General features: G+C 37.1%; 1 protein-coding gene across 17 annotated transcripts in view; it reads left to right on the top strand.

The window, feature by feature from the left end:
- The window catches only part of PLEKHA5 (pleckstrin homology domain containing, family A member 5), a 209,781-nt gene that overhangs the window by 154,788 nt on the left and 33,860 nt on the right, over positions 1-21,133 (top strand). For 11 of the 17 annotated variants that reach the window (XM_014540161.1, XM_005866756.2, XM_014540166.1 and 8 more), the window contains 3 exons: positions 1,513-1,632; positions 2,466-2,519; positions 18,615-18,695. The exons of 5 other annotated variants lie outside the window; for them this stretch is intronic. In XM_014540161.1, coding sequence (XP_014395647.1) covers positions 1,513-1,632; positions 2,466-2,519; positions 18,615-18,695 — 255 coding nt within the window. The remainder of the gene's footprint in view (positions 1-1,512; positions 1,633-2,465; positions 2,520-18,614; positions 18,696-21,133) is intronic. One more of the 17 variants, XM_014540159.1, reaches the window with a different exon arrangement.

Below are 21,133 nucleotides of genomic sequence, written 5' to 3'. Positions count from 1 at the left end.
AAATTCAGATATCTTGTAAACTTATTGGAATATTTCATCCTTTTGTGAAAATATCTCTTAATCTCTTTAACTACATAAACAACAAACCAGAGTTTCAAGATTTCTTCTTTTGGTATGTCTGTCAAATAGCACTCTGGTATTTAATTCCCTTACTCCACCCTACCCTCTCCCTGGTCAGACCTCAAGGGCTTGGTCATAAGACATGGACTACCCACAGTCATGCGGTCACAAGATGTGGTTGGCATCAGTTTAAAAGCAACTATTCTTTTTGTTATGAAGTTTCTTTTTCAAGTCATACACACATTCTTAGACTATTTACTATAAAAGACTTTTGTCACATCTATATACTTAATTTTACCTAGAGAAACCAGTAGTAACTGTTTTATTTACTTCTGACATTTTTCTCACCTGAAGGCCCAAGTTTTTAATGTCATTTTAAATAATCGTTTAAAATTATTTCTGTCCCCCCCCAAAAAAATTGTATGGGGGGGGGGGGAGCAACAGCAAATGAACAACAGGAGAAAGCTGGTATAAAGCTGTGCTGTAGGCAAAACAGATCGATCTCAGGAATGCTTTTTGGCCTGGAAGTTTAAAAGCACACTGTAGCCCTTAAGTGAGGAGAGCCTCCCTCTGGCCCCGCTGCAGTTTTTAATCATAACAAGGCTCAGAGAAACACTCACTACTATTTTATGGCTTATAGCACTGCCAACGTTCATACTTTACTGTATTTCTAACAAGGAAACTTATCAGATTGGCCTGGTGGGGAATTTTATCTACCTTTGAAATTTTCTCCCACTTAGGGATGATAGGAACCAATCGGAAACCAGAATGGTTCTTTGCTTTCCCCAGAAGGTAGAAGGAGATTGCTGTACCAATGAAAACTTTCTATATGTATTTTAAAAAAATGTTTTTTCTTAAAAAGTCTAAACTGATTTTTTTGGTCACATAAAATATCCTATGAAAGTACTAACAGTGGCATTTAAAAATATAACTGGAAAGCAATGAACAGATCCCAGGTTCTAAGTGTAACGATGGAAAGGTATCATCCAAGTTTTACGTGAATTTTAATTCTTTTTATTTACCTTCTATTTTGTAAAATAGAGGGTTGGACTTGCCAGTATTATTCTGTTGGTGCAAAAGTCTTCGGTGTCATTTTTAAACATCTTATTAAAATAGTTTTGATAATCTTTTAATACCTCTAGTATACAAATCTTTGTGATGTTTTTTGGCATTATGCTTTTTGATGCTTAACATTTAAATTTCTCTCGTGAGTTCTGAGAAAATTGCCTTAATATACTGTCTTTTTGCCGTTCTTTTAAAGTAACACTGTTCCTTCTATTTCTCTAGATATCTATGCATTTATGTAGGACCTATCATCATAGTGCCTAGGCACTATGTTTGGTGTCACCCGTAAGAGGAAACTTGCCAAGAAATCTTGGTTTAATGTCTGTCACTTAAGACAACAATTAATCTGTTTTCCACTGTTTGGATTCTTAAATTGTACTCCTTCAGCCAGAGGAGCTTACGCTGCTGCTAATAAAGCTGAGACGGCAGCAAGCGGAGCTGACTAGTATCCGGGAGCATACGTTAGCACAGCTCATGCAGCTAAAGCTTGAGGCCCACAGCCCGAAGGTCAGCTATGAACAGCGTTGTCTGTGTCGTCTGCCATTGTCACCTATTTGGAGCCACTCATTAATCAGTTTGATCGGTGTCATTAGTGGTGAGCATGAGCCCCATACCATCATTGCAAGGGCAGCATTAGGATCTCCTATTGACCCTTTGAGAACTCGCTTGTTTATATATCCTACTAAAATACCAGGAGGATGCATTGCTTCTTAGCCTTCCATCCACCCCCTTGCCTGCCAACTTTTGGTTGTGAGCAGTGAAATTCATACGGACTTCAAAATAGTGTTGTCACTTAACCAAATACTGTAACTTCCGCGTCTGGTAAGACAGATATTGAAAAGTCCTGTCATTTCCCATAAAGTAATAAGTTGAAAATGGATTATAGTTCTAATCAATTTATTAAATATCAAAGATTAATTTTAAGATATTTATTTCCTTCTTGGTTTAAAAAATGGACACATGTAAACATTTCTCAAAGGGTTTAATAGCCTCTAATTATATGAGAAACATCCAAAGAAGCAGTACTATGTTGCCGAAAAGAATTAACCTGGGAAGCTTTTACCATTGCGTCTGCTAAAGCCATTTGAAGGATTTTTCTGCTTAATATTTCGGCTTATATGCATGTCTACTTAATTTCTTACAAAACTAAGTATAATTTTATAATAATTTCATTTGTCATCTGTACCGTTTACAGGGGAGCATGTGTATCAAAGTTATTGTGTATTGTGATATTATAGGTTGTGGTAAACTACCTGCTTTTTCTTATTTCAAAATTGACCTTTTCATGAATTCTGCACCTTCTTTCTCTATTCCTTTGTTTCTTGATTGATGCCTACTAGAATGAAATTCTTTCGCATCATCTTCAAAGGAACACCATATATTTGGACCATCAGGTGGGATTTGTAGAATTTTCTTACATATAATATACCTAAGAGAACTCTAAATGTAGTGCGATTTTTCAGGCTAATTAGATATTTCGGTCATTTTGAGTTAATAGCATGACTTTACAAGTGACGGGAGGAGAAATCCATAACTGGGCAAATTCAGGAATACCATAAAGACAGGTAGAAAGGCAGTTGTAGAGATAAGGAGTGGGGAAACCAATGCTGGGTCACCTGAAAGTGAGAGCCTGAATTCTCTAGACTTCTTTATCGTCCCAAGAAAACTCCTCCTCGTGAGGCTTATCTCAGCGTGGCCTCGACCTTCATAAAGAGAGGGACACCAAGCTGGGACTGCTTTGGTGGAAGGCGAGGAGGGCAGGTGCGGTGCGCTGTTTCCCGAAGGGGAGTTTAAGGACAGGTGAAATGGGTCATGAAGATAATTTTTAAATGTGCGTCCTTCTCCCTTACTTGTCATCTCCTCCGAGTGTTTGGTCTTTGCTAAGCCACAGAGTCCGTTTTACTCGGTGGTGGCAACGAGTGTGACTGGTGAAGGCGAAGATTCAAAAGTGAGAGTGACAGTTCTTGAGCCAGGACTGACACTTCCACATTTCAGTTTTTATGAAATTCTCTATATTAATATTTGATTTTAATTTGATGAGAATTTTCGAAATGTTCTTAAACAGCATCTCTTCGGTAAATCCATTTTGAACTTGTTTTAAAATATTCAAACTTGAATGTTTTATCATGAAAAAAGTTACTGTGGAAAATATGATGTTTATATTTGCCTGTTTGAAACAAAATAATGTATTGCTTTAAGTTACTTTTCTAATTTAAAGAGGGATTTTACATTAGGATAACCCTTTAAAAGATGTTAAATCATTTTTCTTTTAATTTTAAAAAATGCATATATTGGTAAACGTGAAATTTATTTATTTTTCCACAAAATGTTTTCTTCATGATTTTGCCAGTCAGAATGCTTTAGAAATCAGCATTCATGAGTCCAAATTCAGATCTTCCCTCCAGGACTGGCGCTACTGAAATTTAACCAGTGTTTGTGGTACACTTTGAAAGCAGCCAAATAATAAAAGTCTCCCCTCAAAATTCCACACTGCCAGAAAACTACTAAGGTACATGGGAAATAATGGTCATAAAAGCTCCTTTGTCTAAAAAAGCTAGAGATAGTGCAGAAAAACAATGGAATGTTACAAAAATTAGGCTTAAAAAACAATGAGATAAATTTGAATTTGAAGTTATCTAGAACCCCTAGAAGTAAACCTAGTGGTTTGATATAATTGATTATTCACCCCAATAATCAAAACTGGAATTGCAGAGGCATAGAACTCGAGAAAATCTTAGGAAAGGACAGGTAAATATATCGAAAATACCACTGTTTGCTGAGATGCTTCTCCTCCGCTCTCTTTCCCTAGTCAACCTCTGTTCCTTCCCTTTACCTAAGCGACCCAGACCCCAGTGGAGGTTTATATTCCCATCATTCCTCTCTCAGCATGCTCTGCTGAGCCTTCCTATTGCTCCATGCTAGTGGTCCTATAGACGGCTTCTAAAAATCTCAACTTTTTATTGAGCCTCTCTAGTCTCTCATCATGTCAGCAGAGGTTTTCCAGTAATTCACCTTTTTCTTGTATTAGATCCTAAAATAAAGTTGTATTATTCCAACTCTTAAGTAATATGATAATGTAAAGCATTACAGAATTTGTCCTGGCCAGTGTGGCTCAGTTGGTTGAGCATCTCCCCATGCACCAAAAGGTCCCTGGTTCAATTCCCAGTCAGGGTACATACCCAGGTTTCAAGTTCAATCCCTGGTCGTGGTGTGTACAGGAGACAACAGATCGATATTTATCTCTCTCTCCCTTCCAGTCTCTAAAATCAACAAAAACGTATTAAAAATAACTACAGAATTTGACTGTGCTTGAATTGAGACTACTTCTGAAGGGAAAAAATATTGGGCCAATTTTAGATAATTGGACAATTTATAAAAACATGGTGGGAGCTTTGCTCAGAAACTCAGATATTCCTAAATGTATATATCCTTAAGGTTTCCTAAAGAAAATCTCTCTTTAAATAAAACAAAATTTTTTGTGGTTTCAAATAACTGCTGCTTTCGCACTATCCTATATTTTATTTTTTTTATTATCCTATATTTCATATCAGTAGTAAGGTTGCTAAGTTATATAAAAATAATTATTGATAATTTTGAAATTTAATAATAAATTTTTATTGAGCTCAAACATTTCCAGCTTTTAATCTTATTACTGCCGGTAACCTACTTTAGATTACCAGGTCTGTTGATTTTATAGGCATTATTAGTTGCCTGGGTTTATAAATTAAATCATCAGTTCTATATAAGTACAAATTGGAAAATAGATTTTAAAATCTTAAAGTGAAAGGAAAAGGCTCTGGTCCCATTTTATGCTATTTATCATACCAAATGAACATGTACTGATTGATAACACATTTTCAACACTTGTCCTGTTTGCTCTAATAAATCATCAGAATAGCCTAAGGCCAACAAAATGCGCCTTCCTCCTGCCCCTTGTCAGATTCCACCATCATCAAAAGAAGAATTTTAATCGATTTAAGTTCTTTTAATCCTTGTCACTGTTCATGAAAATAAAACCAAGGGGTCGTCTCTAAGTTGCTTCACAGGTAAATTCATTTCTTATATTTCTGGAATACTTACAATAAAAATTGAAAATACCTTATTGAAATTCTGAAGACTAACATATTACACAGTCAATCCAAAAATCTTGACTTCTGATATCTGTAACCTGAGCAATATAATTTGGTTTCTAATTATCATCATTATGAGGACAAGTTATGTAGAGAAGTGCTTTTAAAAATAACAAAAGCTTTGGTAGAATTTCTTCCTACATTTTTTTTTTCATTTTGAAGTATACTATTCTAGTTTGTTTATGTTTTTATAGCTCAGTAGACTATTCAAAGTGTACATTTATTAAGACTAGTGTAGGTTTATTTGGTTTTTTGTGTGAATTTTCAGAAAATATAGTTCCACAGTATTACCTGGGAATATACAATAATGCTAACTGTGTACTTTATGTGCCTCATCCAGGTTCTATTTCTTAAATGAATAAGTACATAATATATCAGTAACTCATTTTCTTCTCATTCAGCTTACTTATCACCGAATATGAGAGGAATTTTGGTTACATTTTAAATGAAACTTGCAAGCTTTATCCTAAAATATACCTATAAAATTGATTTAACATTTATTAGTTTTTCCTTGTTTATTTCTCTTTCTAGCAGAATACAGAAGGGGTGGCAGGAGCTATCAGTAAAATTTTGCAATGGGTCTGTACTTCCCAGGAAGTGGGAAATAAATTCAAGATTATCAGCCCTTACAATGGTATCGCCTCTGGGAAAGAATGTTGTAGTTCCTTGAAAGTGAGGGAAAAGAGAATATCATGATATACTTTCTTCTCAGAATAGGGCAGATTGAGCATGATTTTTGTGACTATATGGCCCTGCTGAACAAGAATTTGATGGTTAGGAGTCCCTAATGTTTCTGTGGAGTTATAATTCATCTATAATAATAAAAGTATGCTAATATGCTAGTTGGACCGGACATCCTTCCAAACGAAGCTGGGGCCGGAGGGAAGCCTGGGTCCTGGGTGCCTGCTGGCAGCCAGGGGAAGGAAGGCCTACTCTTGCACGAAGTTCGTGCATCGGGCCTCTGGTTTGTTTATAATTGAGGTTACAGTTTCCATTGCAGCTTATTGTAGTCAACCATCTGGTGTTCAGCTGTAAGATATAGGAAGGGCATACTGGTTATTTGGGTTCCTGTACCCTTACTGGTTATTAAATTGTTTTCTAATAGTAACCCTGTTGGTTAAATTCCCAGTCCAGGCCATAAAACGCTGTACTTAGTATACCTAAAAACTGTACTTACTGTGTCATGTACCCTAACTAGTGTCTAGTTCTTGGCTCCTGTAGCCTGGACTGGGACTGGTTGGACTGAGCAAGGAAGTGAAGCGAGGGTTTTAGAAACTAGACCAGGAGCTAAAGAGGAGCTAGGCAGGTATGCTTCAAAATGAAAAAAGAAAAAAAAAATGCAGAGCTTTTGTTATTTTTAAAATCACTTCTGTACATAAGTTGTCCTCATAATGATGATAATTAGAAACCAAGGCAGGATGAAGACGTGGAGCAAAGGCTGGAGCTTTCTGAGCAGTCACGAAGGGAGGATTCGTAGGAATGAGGAAATTAGAACATGTCCCATCCCTTCATCAGTTTTCCTCCTATTTTAGCTCCTTCCCCCATTTGTATCTTTCTCCGTCACTTGCTTTCTCTTTCTGATTTCCCCCTATTAGCGACTGAAGAGCAGTTATGGGGGAATTTAGGTGATGTTCCCTTTTTCTCCTTCCTGAAACCTTCCTGTCAGTTTCCGTGTTAGGCAGTGATAACGGAAAATGAGATGCTAAGAGGTACACAGTTTGGGAGAGACCGGATCAAGAAACTTGGAGCAGTGTTTCCCAAGCCTTTTGTAAGCATGCTGCCCCCTTGTGGGTAAATTAAATACATACCAACACTCGCCTTTGCTATTACACCTCTTCAGTAGCCAGTCACTGTCTTTGAGAATACCAGCTACAGTTAATTGAGTTTGACTTCTACAGTTTAACAAAGCTGAGCTTTACTTGCACTGGTCCTGCAGCCGGTGCTTTTTCATCTTTTAAATATAAAAGTGTAGTAACATTGAATGTACTTTCACAAATTGCCCTTAAAACTATGACTTTACCCCTCTCCCTTCAAGGGTCAGTATAGTTAATGGCGTCAGAAACACCTGCATGAGAATGGGAAAGAAAGGGACATACCTCAATTGGCCACACTTATGTTGGGGATTGCCCATGCCCAACGTATTCGAAAGTTCTTTGAGGAAAGAATATGCCTCTGCTACCATCATTTAATGAACTTCATTTGCCTCTACGCAGCTGGACTATCTCCCCCCAGCTAGAACACGCCTAAGTCATTTTTTTTTTTAGTCATTTCTGAATATAGTATCAACTAGTATATTCTGTTAACCCTAAAAATCAAAAGCCAAAGTAAGAGGAAACAAGCATTTCTTTGAGATCAAAAAGAATTGCAATCTGGGGGCATAGATTCAGGCAGAAACCCAAAGTATGTCTCGATTATGGGGTAAAGTCAAGAGGTTTTATGAGAAACGAAAGGAAATAATTACATGAATAGAAGGAAGGAATTTCTGTTGGTGCTAATAAGTTATTCTTTAGCTATTCATGGTGCAACTTCTAAAGAATGTACTTACTTTTCAGTCCTCTGGTCAGGATGTCTGCCTTGCTGTTAGCTTTACAAACAGCTGTTTAGAAGACAATGTTGGTTTGGCCCAGTTCAGAGGTTATTTTGCCCAGTTCAAACATTCCAAAGGCTCAAGGAGCAAGAGGTGTACAAGGCCTTCCTCTGGAATGACAGCTCCAACTCCATTTGGAAATGACTCAGTTTGTATCTGTTTTCTCAATCTTCTAACACCAAATGGCTAAAGGACCTTACCCTTAAATTCTCATGGAGGAGCTGAAGGTTTCTCATGACAAGCAAGTTTGCCATCGTAGACAAAAAGAAACATACAGCTTAAGCATTCCTGTGGTGTTCCTTGTTACATGAAAATGTTTAAGGTTCACAAGAGTCAATTGCTAAATTCTTCTGTCTTGCTTTATCAGCACATTTTCTTAAAGTACTATCAAGTACTTGTGGGGAGGATAAGAAAATCATTTTTGCTTAATCCTAACTTCTAAAACATCTTGAAGAGTAAGCTAAACTTTTTAATTTGCAAAAGTTTCATAGTAACATTCAGATTTTATGATATGATTTTCTAGTAAATATTAATACTTTATGAACTGTATACTAAAACTACTAGTGACTTTTTAAAGAAATCTGATATTCTGTCATTGGTTGCTGAGGACATTCCTTATCAGTACGCTTTCTAAATCCTTTCAAGAAACCACAATGAGAAAACTCTATGGACAGGAACTCTGGCCACTTTTAAACATACCATGCCAAGGAAAATGCAAAAAAGGAACAGTTCGCTGCGTGTATGTAATTGGTGCTGAAACCATTGGAGGTAAAAATCCCAGAGAACTTTTTTGCATTTTGTTCTTTGTGTTCATGAAAGACAGCTTCCCTCGGAGGGAAGAAATGCTAACAAGATGATTGAAAAGATTCTTGATGGCTTTCATTGTTCATGTCAACTCAGCAACTTCATTCTACTGAGCTATTAAGCAAGATCCCATTTTCTCTAATATTTCAAGGGGTCCTGGAGCTTCTATTTTTAAGGATGATTGAGAGCTCCACGTGGTAATGTTTCTAGGCGATGTAGAATAGGCATTTGGAAAAAGCAAACCCAGGAAACTAGAAAAGTGAACGTGTATTCTTTAACACTTGCCAACCCAAACTAGTTACATGGTACTGAATCTCTGTATTTTCTTATGCCTGGCTGTTAAGAACGATACTGTCTCTCTTTCCCTCACGTCCCATGCCTCCTTTTTTCTTTTCCTGCCTCCCCCTTCCTCTGATTATTTGATCATAGAAGTAGTGGGCAGAGGAAGGGCTGACACCCAGAAAATTCTTAGGCCGAATGTGACATCATAGTGGCAGAATTCTAAGAAGACAGTGGATAGAATAGAATTTAGAACGTGGAATGACAGTGTATGTGTGTCAGTACTCTGATCTCTTGGCCTATCCAGTGCTTCCAGTGCTTAACCATAGTTCTCCTGCTTCTTACCAGAAATTAATCTCTCCCTCTTTCTTGGTGTTCTCTAAAGATTCATCGACCCAATCATTTTACTAATTGTCTCTCTGTTGTTTTCCTGTCTAGCCCCTGGGTGTCTTCCAAAAAGCAGAGCCTGTGATCTGGGCTTGTTTGCAGAAAGTTTACTTTGGGGAGTGGTACCACAGGAGTGAAGAGAGTAAGCAAGGAGGGAGGGGATATATTATCAGCTGCAGTAGGCAATTTGAGCTTCATCTGACTGATTCTTGTTGACAGATACATAGAAACACTGCAGAATTACCCACCTGAGCAATAGAAGAGGGAAGCATTTGTACTGGCTTTCACCCTTCACTGACCAGGGGTTTCCCCTAAAGACGAACTTGCCAGCACATTGACGTGACGCATGCATGAGCACCCAGCGGGTCCCCGTGCACAAAAGGTGTCTCAAACAAACTCTCGCTCTCGGCAGTTTCACTTACATATTTCTGGTTGCTTATGGAGATCTCCACTTGGCAGTTCTGCCCTCAGTACATCCCCAACAATTAGTCACCAAATATTGGCAGTGCAGAAACCATCTGCCACATGTCTTTTGTCTAACTCGGGAAATTTCGCAAGCTTTCTGTTCCCTGCAAAATAAGGTTTCTTTTTGGTTTGTCATTCAAACCTTCACTCCACCACTACCACCCCCCAACCTGTGAAACACTTCTTCCCCTATAAACCCTTTCCTCCAGCCTGCGACTCCCTGTTTCTCGAGTATTCCAAAAGCACACCCTTTCTCTACACTGTGCACCTGTCCAGTATCTGTGCATTCTAATAGCTTGACTATCATTTTACAATTTTCAAAACACTTGTGTGTACAGCATCCCACTTGGCTTCTCATCCATAGCCTCATGTGGCCTTTAACCCGTTCTGTTTTAATGACCTTATTCCCATTCAGTCTGTTTTAATAACTTGCCTAAAACCACAGAGCTAGGATGAATACTTTGTATTAGTGAATTTTTTTTAAGTACTTATTTATTTACTTTTTTGATCCTCACCTAAGGATATTTTTCCACTGATTTTTAAAGAGAGTGGAAGAGAGAGGGAAAGAGAGAAACATTGATGTGAGAGAAACACATCGATTGGTTGCCTCATGCATGCACCCTGACCAGCCTGCAACCGAGGTATGTGCCCTTGACCCAAATGGAACCTGGGACCCTTTGTTCTGCAGGCCGACACACTATCCACTGAGCCAGACTGACTAGGGCATGAATTTTATTTTATTTTTTTCAACAATTTTGACTTTTTTTAAATTAGTGGAGTTGTTCTTAAACTTAGAGTAGTTCTGTTTCAGGCTGCTGATCTTTGTTACCTGAAGACTCTCAGTTCCTGGTTAAAACAGAATTTCCCCACCCCTCCTCAAATGCCTAACAGTTCAATTTTGTATTTTTTTTCTCGAGAAAGTTATTAAGCAGAGATTTATGGAGCTCAGTGTAGGGCACCATGTTAGTACTTACAAAGTAAGAATTCATAAATGGTTTTTAAAGCCCAGGAAGGAAATAAAGTTGAGCCTAAATGCCAGAAACATTCCTAGGGTTAACCTGAGGGTATGATTATGTCTTTAATTACATATATAAGCTGATAAGTCTTTGAATTAATGTCAGGAATCCTGCTACTCAGTACCAATTATAACTCAGTAAGAATACAATTGTATTAATAAAACCCAGATCCTTAAATCTAGAAGATATTTCAGTTTTGATTTAAAGCTCAGATATATTTTAGAGTAGATAACCATGGCCAGAACAGATATCTTATTTTACTAACAGAGATATAAGATTTCCACTTTGGTATCTTCTGTCCCTTTAAAATGGTGTTATTGTTAAAACACTTGCAAAGGCCCGGCCATTGTGGCTCAGTGGTTGAGCATCAACCTATGCACCAAGAGGTCACGGTTCAATTTCCGGTAGGGGCACATGCCCGGGTTGCGGGCTCGATCCCCATTAGGGGGGCATGCAGGAGGCAGCCGATGAATGATTCTCTCTTATCACCGATGTTTCTATTTCTCTCTCCCTCTCTCTTTTTCTCTGAAATCAATGAAAAAACATAAACATATATATATGAAACTCACTGTAGATAAATTATATGTTAATGATTTATAAAGACATTAGCTTAGACCTTCAGAGTTTTTTTTCAAAATATAACACAGGTATATATCTCAAAATGGTAGCCTTTAAGATTATGTTCTGCTGGGTTCAGGGTAGTTTCATGTTTCTCAGGAAGTGGGCTTTATCCATATTCTGAAGCCAGTTTAGAATGCTTTTTTTTTTCTTTTAAGGGAATGTCAGATATGTTTTGACTCCTATGTTAGTTTCCCAATTTGTTGTTCCTTTCTGATTCTTCTGAATATATGGCAATTGTAACATTCTTCCCAGGTTTTATTTTTAGAAAACATATAACATGGTCAGTTTATTCTGATAGCTTTAAAATTTTCAAATAGACCTCCATACTTTGCCCCACCAGTTATAAAGAGACTTATTTACATTTTTCTATTGAAAAAGTCACTTCACATTTCCCTGCTTCCTGTTAAACAGTGAGTGGTTTCAATAGGTAGTCAGTCAGCCTTCAGTCTCAGGTTCTGGGGCTCTCAGATGTGCCCCAGTGAGAGTGGAAGGCATTTCCATTGTCCTTGTCCAAAGGCCCTTGCATTCCTCAAAGCCTCGCCCGAGGCATGTCAAATTCTTTAGCTTTTTAGTTTTGCCTCACATCTGAAGAGTTGATTATCTACACAGGAGGACATTCTTAAGAAATGGATTCTTCAGTGATTAGGCTATCATGGTTTTTTGCTATTCTTAAAACAGATTCCCAACTTAAAAATTCTTTTCCTAAGATGTCATTAAGAACGCAGGAAAAGTCCATTTTCCATTTAAATGGAAAATCACAGCACAGAAATTGGCCTTCTCATTGGTTATCAAGGAAGGACAAAAGCTTGTTCAAAAAAAAAGAAGAAGAAGAAGCTGTCAGCACAGATTCAGACTCAAGGAAACTCAGTTACATGATAGAGCTTGAACGGTTTTCCTCTCCTGGGAATGAGATCCCGATCGTGGCGGGTGGGGAGAATTATACTTACTTTACTGGTCTAGAATTTCTAGACCTGCTGTCTAATATGTTAACCACTAGCCATATGTGGCTATTTAAATTTACATTCAAATTAGTTATGTTTTTGGAATTGTAAAAGTCATTTCCTCAGTTGCACTAGACACATTTCGAAGGCGAAAGAGCCACATGTACTGATGGCTGTAATACTGGACCACACCAATATAGACATTTCTGTCATCACAGGAAAGTCTGTTGGACAATGCTATTCCAGGTGATTTATTATATGAACTTTTAAACTAGTAATTAAGCTATTTCTTTACCACTTCTTATTCTTAAAGGGAAATTGGAGAATTAATCTTTTCCAAGGATAAGATATGAATGAACATGTTGGCCCTGTTCACTGCTATTCTCCTTCCTACCCTTCCCCCTAAAAATTATTCAGGCACATTTATCTCATGGGTTACACTATCCTGTTCCTTTTGCATTTGTAGCTGGTCTAATTTCTATAGCAACAAGAGACTTTGAAACCAATATTTAGTAGAAGTCGCTAGAATAATAGAACTGGCGATTGGAAACTGGATTCCTGGCTAACATCCCAGGTCCCCTTTGATTCTGCTGAGTCCATTAATATTATTAAGATTCAGTTTGCCCTAAGCGGTTTGGCTCAGTGGATAGAACGTCATCCTGCGGACTCAAGGGTCCCAGGTTCGATTCCGGGCAAGGGCATGTACCTTGGTTGCCGGCACATCCCCAGTAGGGAGTGTGCAGGAGGCAGCTGATCGATGTTTCTCTCTCATCGATGTTTCTAACTCTCTATCCCTCTCCCTTCCTCTCTGTAAAAAATCAATAAAATATATTTTTTTTAAAAAAAGATTCAGTTTATTTCTTAAAGGGCTTAAGTCTCTTAATGCTGTATCTTATACAGTGACGAGAATATTTTACGCTAGAAGCAATATTTGTGTTCAGATAATTTGTTTGAAATTTTTCATCTTTTGATAGTTGTGCGAGAATCCTGACCAGCATTTCAAGGTCCATTAGGACCTTGAATAACTCCTTAAAGGTGATGGCTAAATTAGTCCTCAATTACTTGCGTTAGTGCCAGGATGGGACCTTGATTCTCAAGCCTGGTTACCTGTCAGAAGTGTCCAATACTCCAGGCTCTCTGTCCCCCAGTCAGGATTGCCAGAGCTCCACCCAGCCCTGCATATATTTTTAAGTTTCCATAGGTTGTTTTTTGTTTTTCCAGTCAGGTTGAGAACTACTGAGGTTAATAATCACCAGGAACACCAAAGAAAGAAGAAGTCTAGTTTTTCTCAAACACCATCTTGGTGCTTTCTAGCCTTTTCAATGGATGACACACGGAGGGAGTGACAATATTTGTATAGCCTTGAGAGACACTGGAGGAGGTCCTGTTGGGAGCATGTCAGGGGACCACTGAGGACTCAGATGGTCCCTATCTCCACGCCCTGTAACCCTTTCCCAGCCCACAGTGTCAGTTGGGAAGTTCTGCTTCAGATCCTAGCGAGTATGACCTAGTTACATATAATCACGTTGAAAAGGTTTTTTGGTGATGAGTTTTTGAATCAAGATAATTTTTATAGTAACAAAGGATGCTTTATATTCATACCAGTATTACTCAGGGTATCTCAAAGCCAAGAAAGAAGCTAGACACAAGTGTCAGATTTTCTAGGTAGTTTTTCTAAACACTTGAACTTACAATTTCAAGTAAAAATAGGTGTTCTTATTGTAAGCAAAAATGCATTGGCCTAACTAGGTATAATTTTAAGATGTTTCCGCTTAAACGTTCTCTTGTTTAATTGCTGAAGTTAATTATGAAAATAATGGAATGTCTGAATCATACATTTTTATTACTATAAAATAATGGGCCTTTTATAATTTAGCAATTAACTGAAACCTGAACCTGTATTACCTGTTACTTCAAAGAAGGCATTAAAGCAGGAAGCAAAGCATTTAATTCAATCCCAAGTAAATTATTAAACATCCTCCGCGTACTAATTAGTCTTCCTCTTGCTCTCCTTCCTTAAAGCTTGTCGGCCGTTAGCACCATTATCGTAATGCTGTCTAGGATTCTTGTATTCAAACCAGAAGAGATTTGTTAGCCATTCCTTTTTCCAAGAACTTAAAGACGAAATCCCAAAGAGCTCATGGAACATTCTGTATTTTATTTTTTAGGTTAGACTTTAGTACTGTAACTCAAAAACTATTAGGAAGTTTATGTAGCAAAAGCCAGATACAATGTGCTGTTTCAGTGTAAGTTACAGAAACAAGACAGTCTCTAAGTATTAAAACATGGAGTATTTCAGAGATAATTGAGCAAAAGGAACCACTAGCCTATTTCTAGTATATATTTGGAGACAACGCAGATCTGCTATTTCCAATCCAGTAAATCTGCAAAGAGTGAAGGTTTAGTCAGATCATTGAAATTGTCTAATAGGGACCAAACTTGCCTTGTATGGGATTCTGATTATGGTGTTGAGTTGGCTTCCGCTGTTGCATGCCATGTACAAGGAGAGAGGTGGTGACATAAAGGACCTGCGCAGACCATTGTTACAGCCCACTACCCGTCCTCCTGAGAGTCACGAGCTAGGTGGGTGTGGTGCCCAAGGGAAGTCTGAGATGGTCCCACTGCTTCTGCCTTTCTGCATTATTGTCTTATCCCATCTCTTCACCTTGGGTAAAATGCGATTCCAAAGAGTATATGAGCTGAGGAACACTCACTATTATAAAATTACATTTGGCTTACTTTATAACCCTTGAGAACATCCTAGTTACCTCTCCCAAAGGAATCTTTAGACCAGCCCGCCACCTTGATATTTTAATGATATTGTCTACATCAAAGATTCTCAAGATTTACGTTAGAATTATCTGGGAATCAGGACAACTGTATTCTTTTTAAGGTCCTCAAGTGATCCTGGTGTAGGTTACAAACCACTGGTCTATAAAAACTTGAACTTCAGTTTCTGAAGTAGCCAGTAATAACAAGACAAAAAGGTATTATAAGATAGTCATATGTACTTGCAAATGCATTGGGTAGCTTACTGTTTAGTTAACATTTCCTCCAATACATTTTGGATGTGGATGTAGATTCATAAGTTAAAATAAAGGCTGTGAGAACTGTTCTGTAGATCAGAGCCTCGCTACACTGGAGGACTCCAGGAATGAACATGATATGAACACATTTCCTTACCTCTTCAGGTCACCAAAGGGTATTTGCTAGAGGATAATAATTTCATAGTGTATTTCGTGTTTATGTATTTTTATTCTTGACTCTTCAGTACATTTTTAAATCATTATTGTTATTACTAGAAAAGCAGAATCTACTCAGCAGAGAAAATTTGGGAAACGTAGAGAACTATAGAAAAAAATAATAATCCACATTCCCACAGTTCAGTCCTTCGTTGTACTAAATTGTCAGCTTCCAGGAGAGGCCTTCTAATTCAAATATTCTGAGATTTGATGTATATGTTTGAAATTTTTCACAATTAAAAAGTCTATTCTAGAAGCAACTCTGAGACACTCTGCAGTTGGTATATTTTAAACATTATTTTTGCTTTTAGTTTTTCTGTTCCTAAGCCAGTTGCTTTTGCAGTGATTCCTTCTTAGTAACTTAATATTTAATTATCTTTGACATGTCAATTAAACAGGCATTTCCAAACCTTACACATGGCTTCCCTGTATATGCATGCATATTTACTCTCTCAAAGTAAATATGCATGTGTATACCTAGCTGGTTTGGCTCAGTGGATAGAAGATTGGCCCACGGCCTGAAGGGTCCCAGGTTCAATTCCGGTCATGGGCACGAATCTTAGTTGCAAGCTTGATTCCAGCTCTGGTCGGGGCATGTGCAGGAGGCAACCAATCAATGTGTCTCTCTCAAATCGATGTTTCTGTGTGTGTGTGTCTCTCCCCCTCCCTTCCACTCTTCTACAAATCAATTGAGCCCTAGCCAGTTTGGCTCAGTGGATAGAGCATCAGCCTGCAGACTGAAGAGTCCCAGGTTTGATTCTGGTAAAGGTCACATGCTCAGGTTGTGGGCTCGATCCCCAGTGGAGGGCGTGCAGGAGGCAGCCGATCAATGATTCTCTTTCGTTGATGTTTCTATCTCTCCCTCTTCCTTCCTCTCTGAATTTAATAAAAATACATATTTTAAAAATAAATTTTTTTAAAAAATATCCTCGAGTGAGGATTAAAACAAAAAAAGTTTTCCACTAAATAAATCAAGCCTCATTACCCATCTGCAGAAACCATATTGTCCCTTGTCCTTTTTAAATACATTTTTAAGTACATTCCTCAGTCCTGGAGTATGAACACTAGTCACTGACTGTGCCATATTGGAGCTCCACCTAGAGGAGCGAGCCCTGTGGACAGAACTGGCTGTGGGACACAGTGGCCCATTTGTAGTACCAGATATCCAAGACTCAGTGAAAAATCTCAGTTTGACCTTGAGTATCCTTTATATTTGTATCTGATCTTCATTACTTCAACTTTCATACCCATGACCTTCACTCTCCCTTTGCGCCCCCCCACCCCCCAGTAATCTGTGAGTCACGTACTCTTTTGTCTTATTTCCATGGCATGCTGTTGAAAAATAACAAGTATAGATGAGATTGCTTTGAAAATTCAAATTACATAATACCAAAAATAGGGACTTAAGCTATTTGTACTATTTTATCTATAGTTTTCTATTTATAAGTTACTTTCCGACACTAAATATAACCTGTACTGCATTGTTTCCTGTGTGCATGAGATGTCACCTACAAATGCCTTAGTCCCTGTTGGATAATATTGGGGGAGGGAAAAAGAAGTTTGAGGTTAACTGATGTGTAGATTTGAGTTCCACCGATATACAGAAGTTCTAGTTGGACTAACATTTAAAAATAAATTATTTAGCTTGAATAAAACTTTTTAAAAAGTAGCTTAAACCAGTCACAGGAAGTTTCTAACTTGACAAACAAAACACTTTATTGACATGAAACATTGGTAACTAGGCTGAAAATAAACTTGTCTTGATACACAGTTTTTAAGATTTATTTTTTTTTACTTCTTTTATGTGTTTATTATTCTTAAGAGTAGTAAACTTTTGTTGTAGATTTAGCTAAATCAGTAAAAATAGCATTGGTTAACCATGATAGAAATGCTTATTTTCTATAATATGGAGAATTACAATTATTTAAACTAAATGTCACAAGTTGCAATTATAAACAGACTTGTCTGCTTGCAAATGGTGTAAACTCTGTTGGCCTTTAACTCTATATACATTATGATGATTGTCTCTTTTTTTAATATATTTTTATGGATTTCAGAGAGGAAGGGAGAGGGAGAGAGAGATAGAAACATCAACGATGAGAGAGAATCATTGATCGACTGCCTCCTGCACGCCCCCACTGGGGATTGAGCCCGAAACTTGGGCATGTGCCCTTGGCTAGAATCAAACCCTGAACCCTTCAGTCCACAGACCAACCCTCTATCCATGAACCAAACCAGCTAGAGCATGATTGTCTCTTGAATGCTTTCACTCTTGAGTCCAGAGCCTGCTAAAACAAATACTTTTCTAGAGGCAGTAATTAAGTACAACATCGCTGGAAATGTGAGGCATGGGTTCAGCTTTTTCAGAGCTACAGGGATACATTGAATCTTTGCTAAGTACATTTTAGTTTACATATCCTTGAAATAATCCTACATATGGTGTTATACTGTGAGAAAATTCAAAATGGAGTATATATAAATGTCTGCCAAGATTAACTCTAATAAAATGTGTGCTTATCTAAGTGAGGATATCTTATGATATTAAAATTTTAATATTTGTAGAGAACTATATTTTCTGATTAATCTTATAAAGAACTGAATATCATTTTAAGCTCTTTTACTGATTAATCAATCAAATGAGGCTGTGTTTCTCCGTTTAAGTTCATTGGTTGTCACCCGCTAGTTTATCTTTGGAATCATGATGCTTTATCACCTTTTCTATACGTAGGATTATTTATTAATTGACTATATTGATTATATTTATGAAGTAAAACCTAGTTGCAGCAGTATTGTCTTTAGTAAGCTTTTTTTGGTATGACCTTGAATGTATTTTATAGCATTTAATATTTGTTCAGAATGGTTTATATAAGCGAGATCTGTACAACTGTGGGGTAAAATGTAAACAACTGCACTATTAGGAAGATATTAAAGTAGAGGCTATATTTACAGTGTCGTCTTTCAAATCTAGCTATGCTGTAAACTGATGTTTGCTGTATGCTCCTCCTGATTTGAAATAGATGAAAGAAAATGAACCTATTATCACCATGGTTCACACAATGATTGAGAACTCGGCGCTAAGACCCCAACTGTACCAGCAAGTAAGGTCTTGGACAGTGAATGATACTGCTTTATCATCTGCAAAATCCCTCAGTGACAGTTTTGGTTTATCCTCAGAGTTACTCATAACATTAGTGTTTTTCTTATTCCATTTTTTGTTTCTGTCTACTTGGGAAAGTGCAATTCATCCATGCTTTTCAAGATGCTGCAGTATTCTTAGCATGGCTTCGCTGAACATTTTGCTGTTGAATATTGAGTGTGCCATTTTCCTGAAGTTATTGTGCAGAGTATTTGATTGATATGTACTTGGAGGTCTGCAGTACATTTGCAAAAACTTTTACTAATATTTCCATTAATACTGATTAACTGTAAAAACATTTTAACTGATTTTTAGGAAAAACTTTAAAAAAATTTTTTTTCCTTTTAGGGGCAGTCCCCCACCCCAACCCCCCAATGTTTTAGGAATAGGTGACATTTGTATGGAAGTTCTTTACATCTAGCTTCTCTACTGTGGTCTGGTAAAACCTACAGTTGGCCATTTCTCAACATACTGGGAGTATCTTCTCCCTGTATTCTTATCATCCTTATGCAGTTATTAAGGTAGTCTTATCTTTCCTCACTCTTTTTCCCTAACTCGGAATATATACCATGTAGTTGGCTGGCTTTCATTTAGGACCTTGGTAATCTGCAGATCTGCAAAAGAAGTCATTTTATACATTCTTATCCACTTTTTTATTTTTTTATTTCATGGTCTAAATGTTCTTAGCTGTGTGTTTTGCAACATCAGCTTCTTCCACCTCAACACTCTCAAATTACTGTGGCCTATGTCCTGTTAGTTACTTAAATCGTAGAGAAGAAGAAAATTAACTAACATGAAAAATGAATATATGTTTTGACTAAAATATGTAAAACATCTGCTGTTGTTTTTTAAGTGCCTGGAGGCCACACTGGCTTTCTGCATTGTGGCCTTGCAACTGTGAAATTGCAACAGTTGGGGGGAGGGTGACTCATTTCTGAGCAGTTTTCAAAACATTTAAAGTATATTTTGTGATTGAGCATAGTTTTTCATTTGCAATAAAGAGATAAAGTATTTAATATTTAAAGTTGAACAGCTTTACTTTTCAAAAGAAAACGGAACCTTTCCATTCTGAAAGTCACCAGATTATAGAACCTACACACTCCATTCCAAAATATCACCCTGAGAACCTCAGCACTTGATACCTTTCTCAGTGTCAATGCTATTGGTTTATTGTTTTATATAACGCTACATTGATCTGAGGTCAAAGCCATTTGGTTTTATTAGGTTAATAAGAATGCTAACCTGGATGTTCCTGTTTGGTTTGGTTTGGGTTTTTTTCTTTTTTATATTGACTGCTAATCAGCGTTGATGATGCAGACTGATTGAAATTCCTCAGTCACACTAAAACTTCTAATTGGAGTTTTTTTTAAATGTGGAGATATCTGAGATTGGTCTTATCACATCACTGACCTTGAATACTGAAAAAACAGTAGATTTATGTAAATATATTTCCTCATATTAATAATGGAAAGAAAAAAAGAACTAAAATTGATCAGAACAGGAAGATCTGACTGTCTGATATCAACAGCCATGACTGGGCATGCGAAGGGCAGCCAGTTGCTGCACAATCGCTGTTGACCCTCAGCACTGTCCAGAGAGCCCTCAGGTGATCGCTTTTTTTTTTTAAATCTGCCACCGGGAAAGTACTTAATTTTTGAAGGCCATTGCTACGGGATGACAGTTATAGTCAGCCACATTTCTCAAGCTATGTGTTATAAATTTGCATAAATTAAAATTAGATTTTTTTTCCCTCCAGATTTCCTTTGTCATGTTATTATCCAGAGGAAACCTTTATCACATTTTACATTGAACACTGTTATGCTTTTTTGACATTGCATTACAATACTGTATTAATGGCTCCTGATTTTAGCTGAAAATATAGTGACAATATAATGTCTTATGACCTGTTACTCTAAATCACCCTGTTCGAGTTTTCTTTCAGGAGGATCTTTATGTTGGCATTTTCTTAGAAGAAGAAATTACCTAGATTGTAACTATCTTAAAATTAGTCAAATAAGTAGGACCGAAAACTGAATCAAAACAAATGTTAAAGAAATAAGCATCAGGTTTTTAAAATTCCTCTGTATTTATTCTACCATCTTTAATAATTACATTGTTGTATCAGGATTTTTATAATATAACTAATCAGTGAAATTAATCACCTGATAAATAATTGTTTTAAAAGATATAGACCAATAGCAAATACTTACAGCCCTGTGAGCATTTTTGAGTCTGCATAAGGTGTAATGTCTAATATTATTAAATATTTCCCCAAAAATCATTTTTGGGGTTTGTGTGTACATATATATATGTTACATACTTAACAAGGGATACTGTAGAAAGTTGAATTTTAATGGACAAAACTAATTTTGTTTTGCTTAATGCCAAGCCATTTTTTTT

Source organism: Myotis brandtii, unplaced genomic scaffold, assembly GCF_000412655.1.
Source record: "Myotis brandtii unplaced genomic scaffold, ASM41265v1 scaffold237, whole genome shotgun sequence".
NCBI classification, from domain to species: Eukaryota; Metazoa; Chordata; class Mammalia; order Chiroptera; family Vespertilionidae; genus Myotis; species Myotis brandtii.
This window is presented reverse-complemented; position numbering and strand designations above follow the sequence as displayed.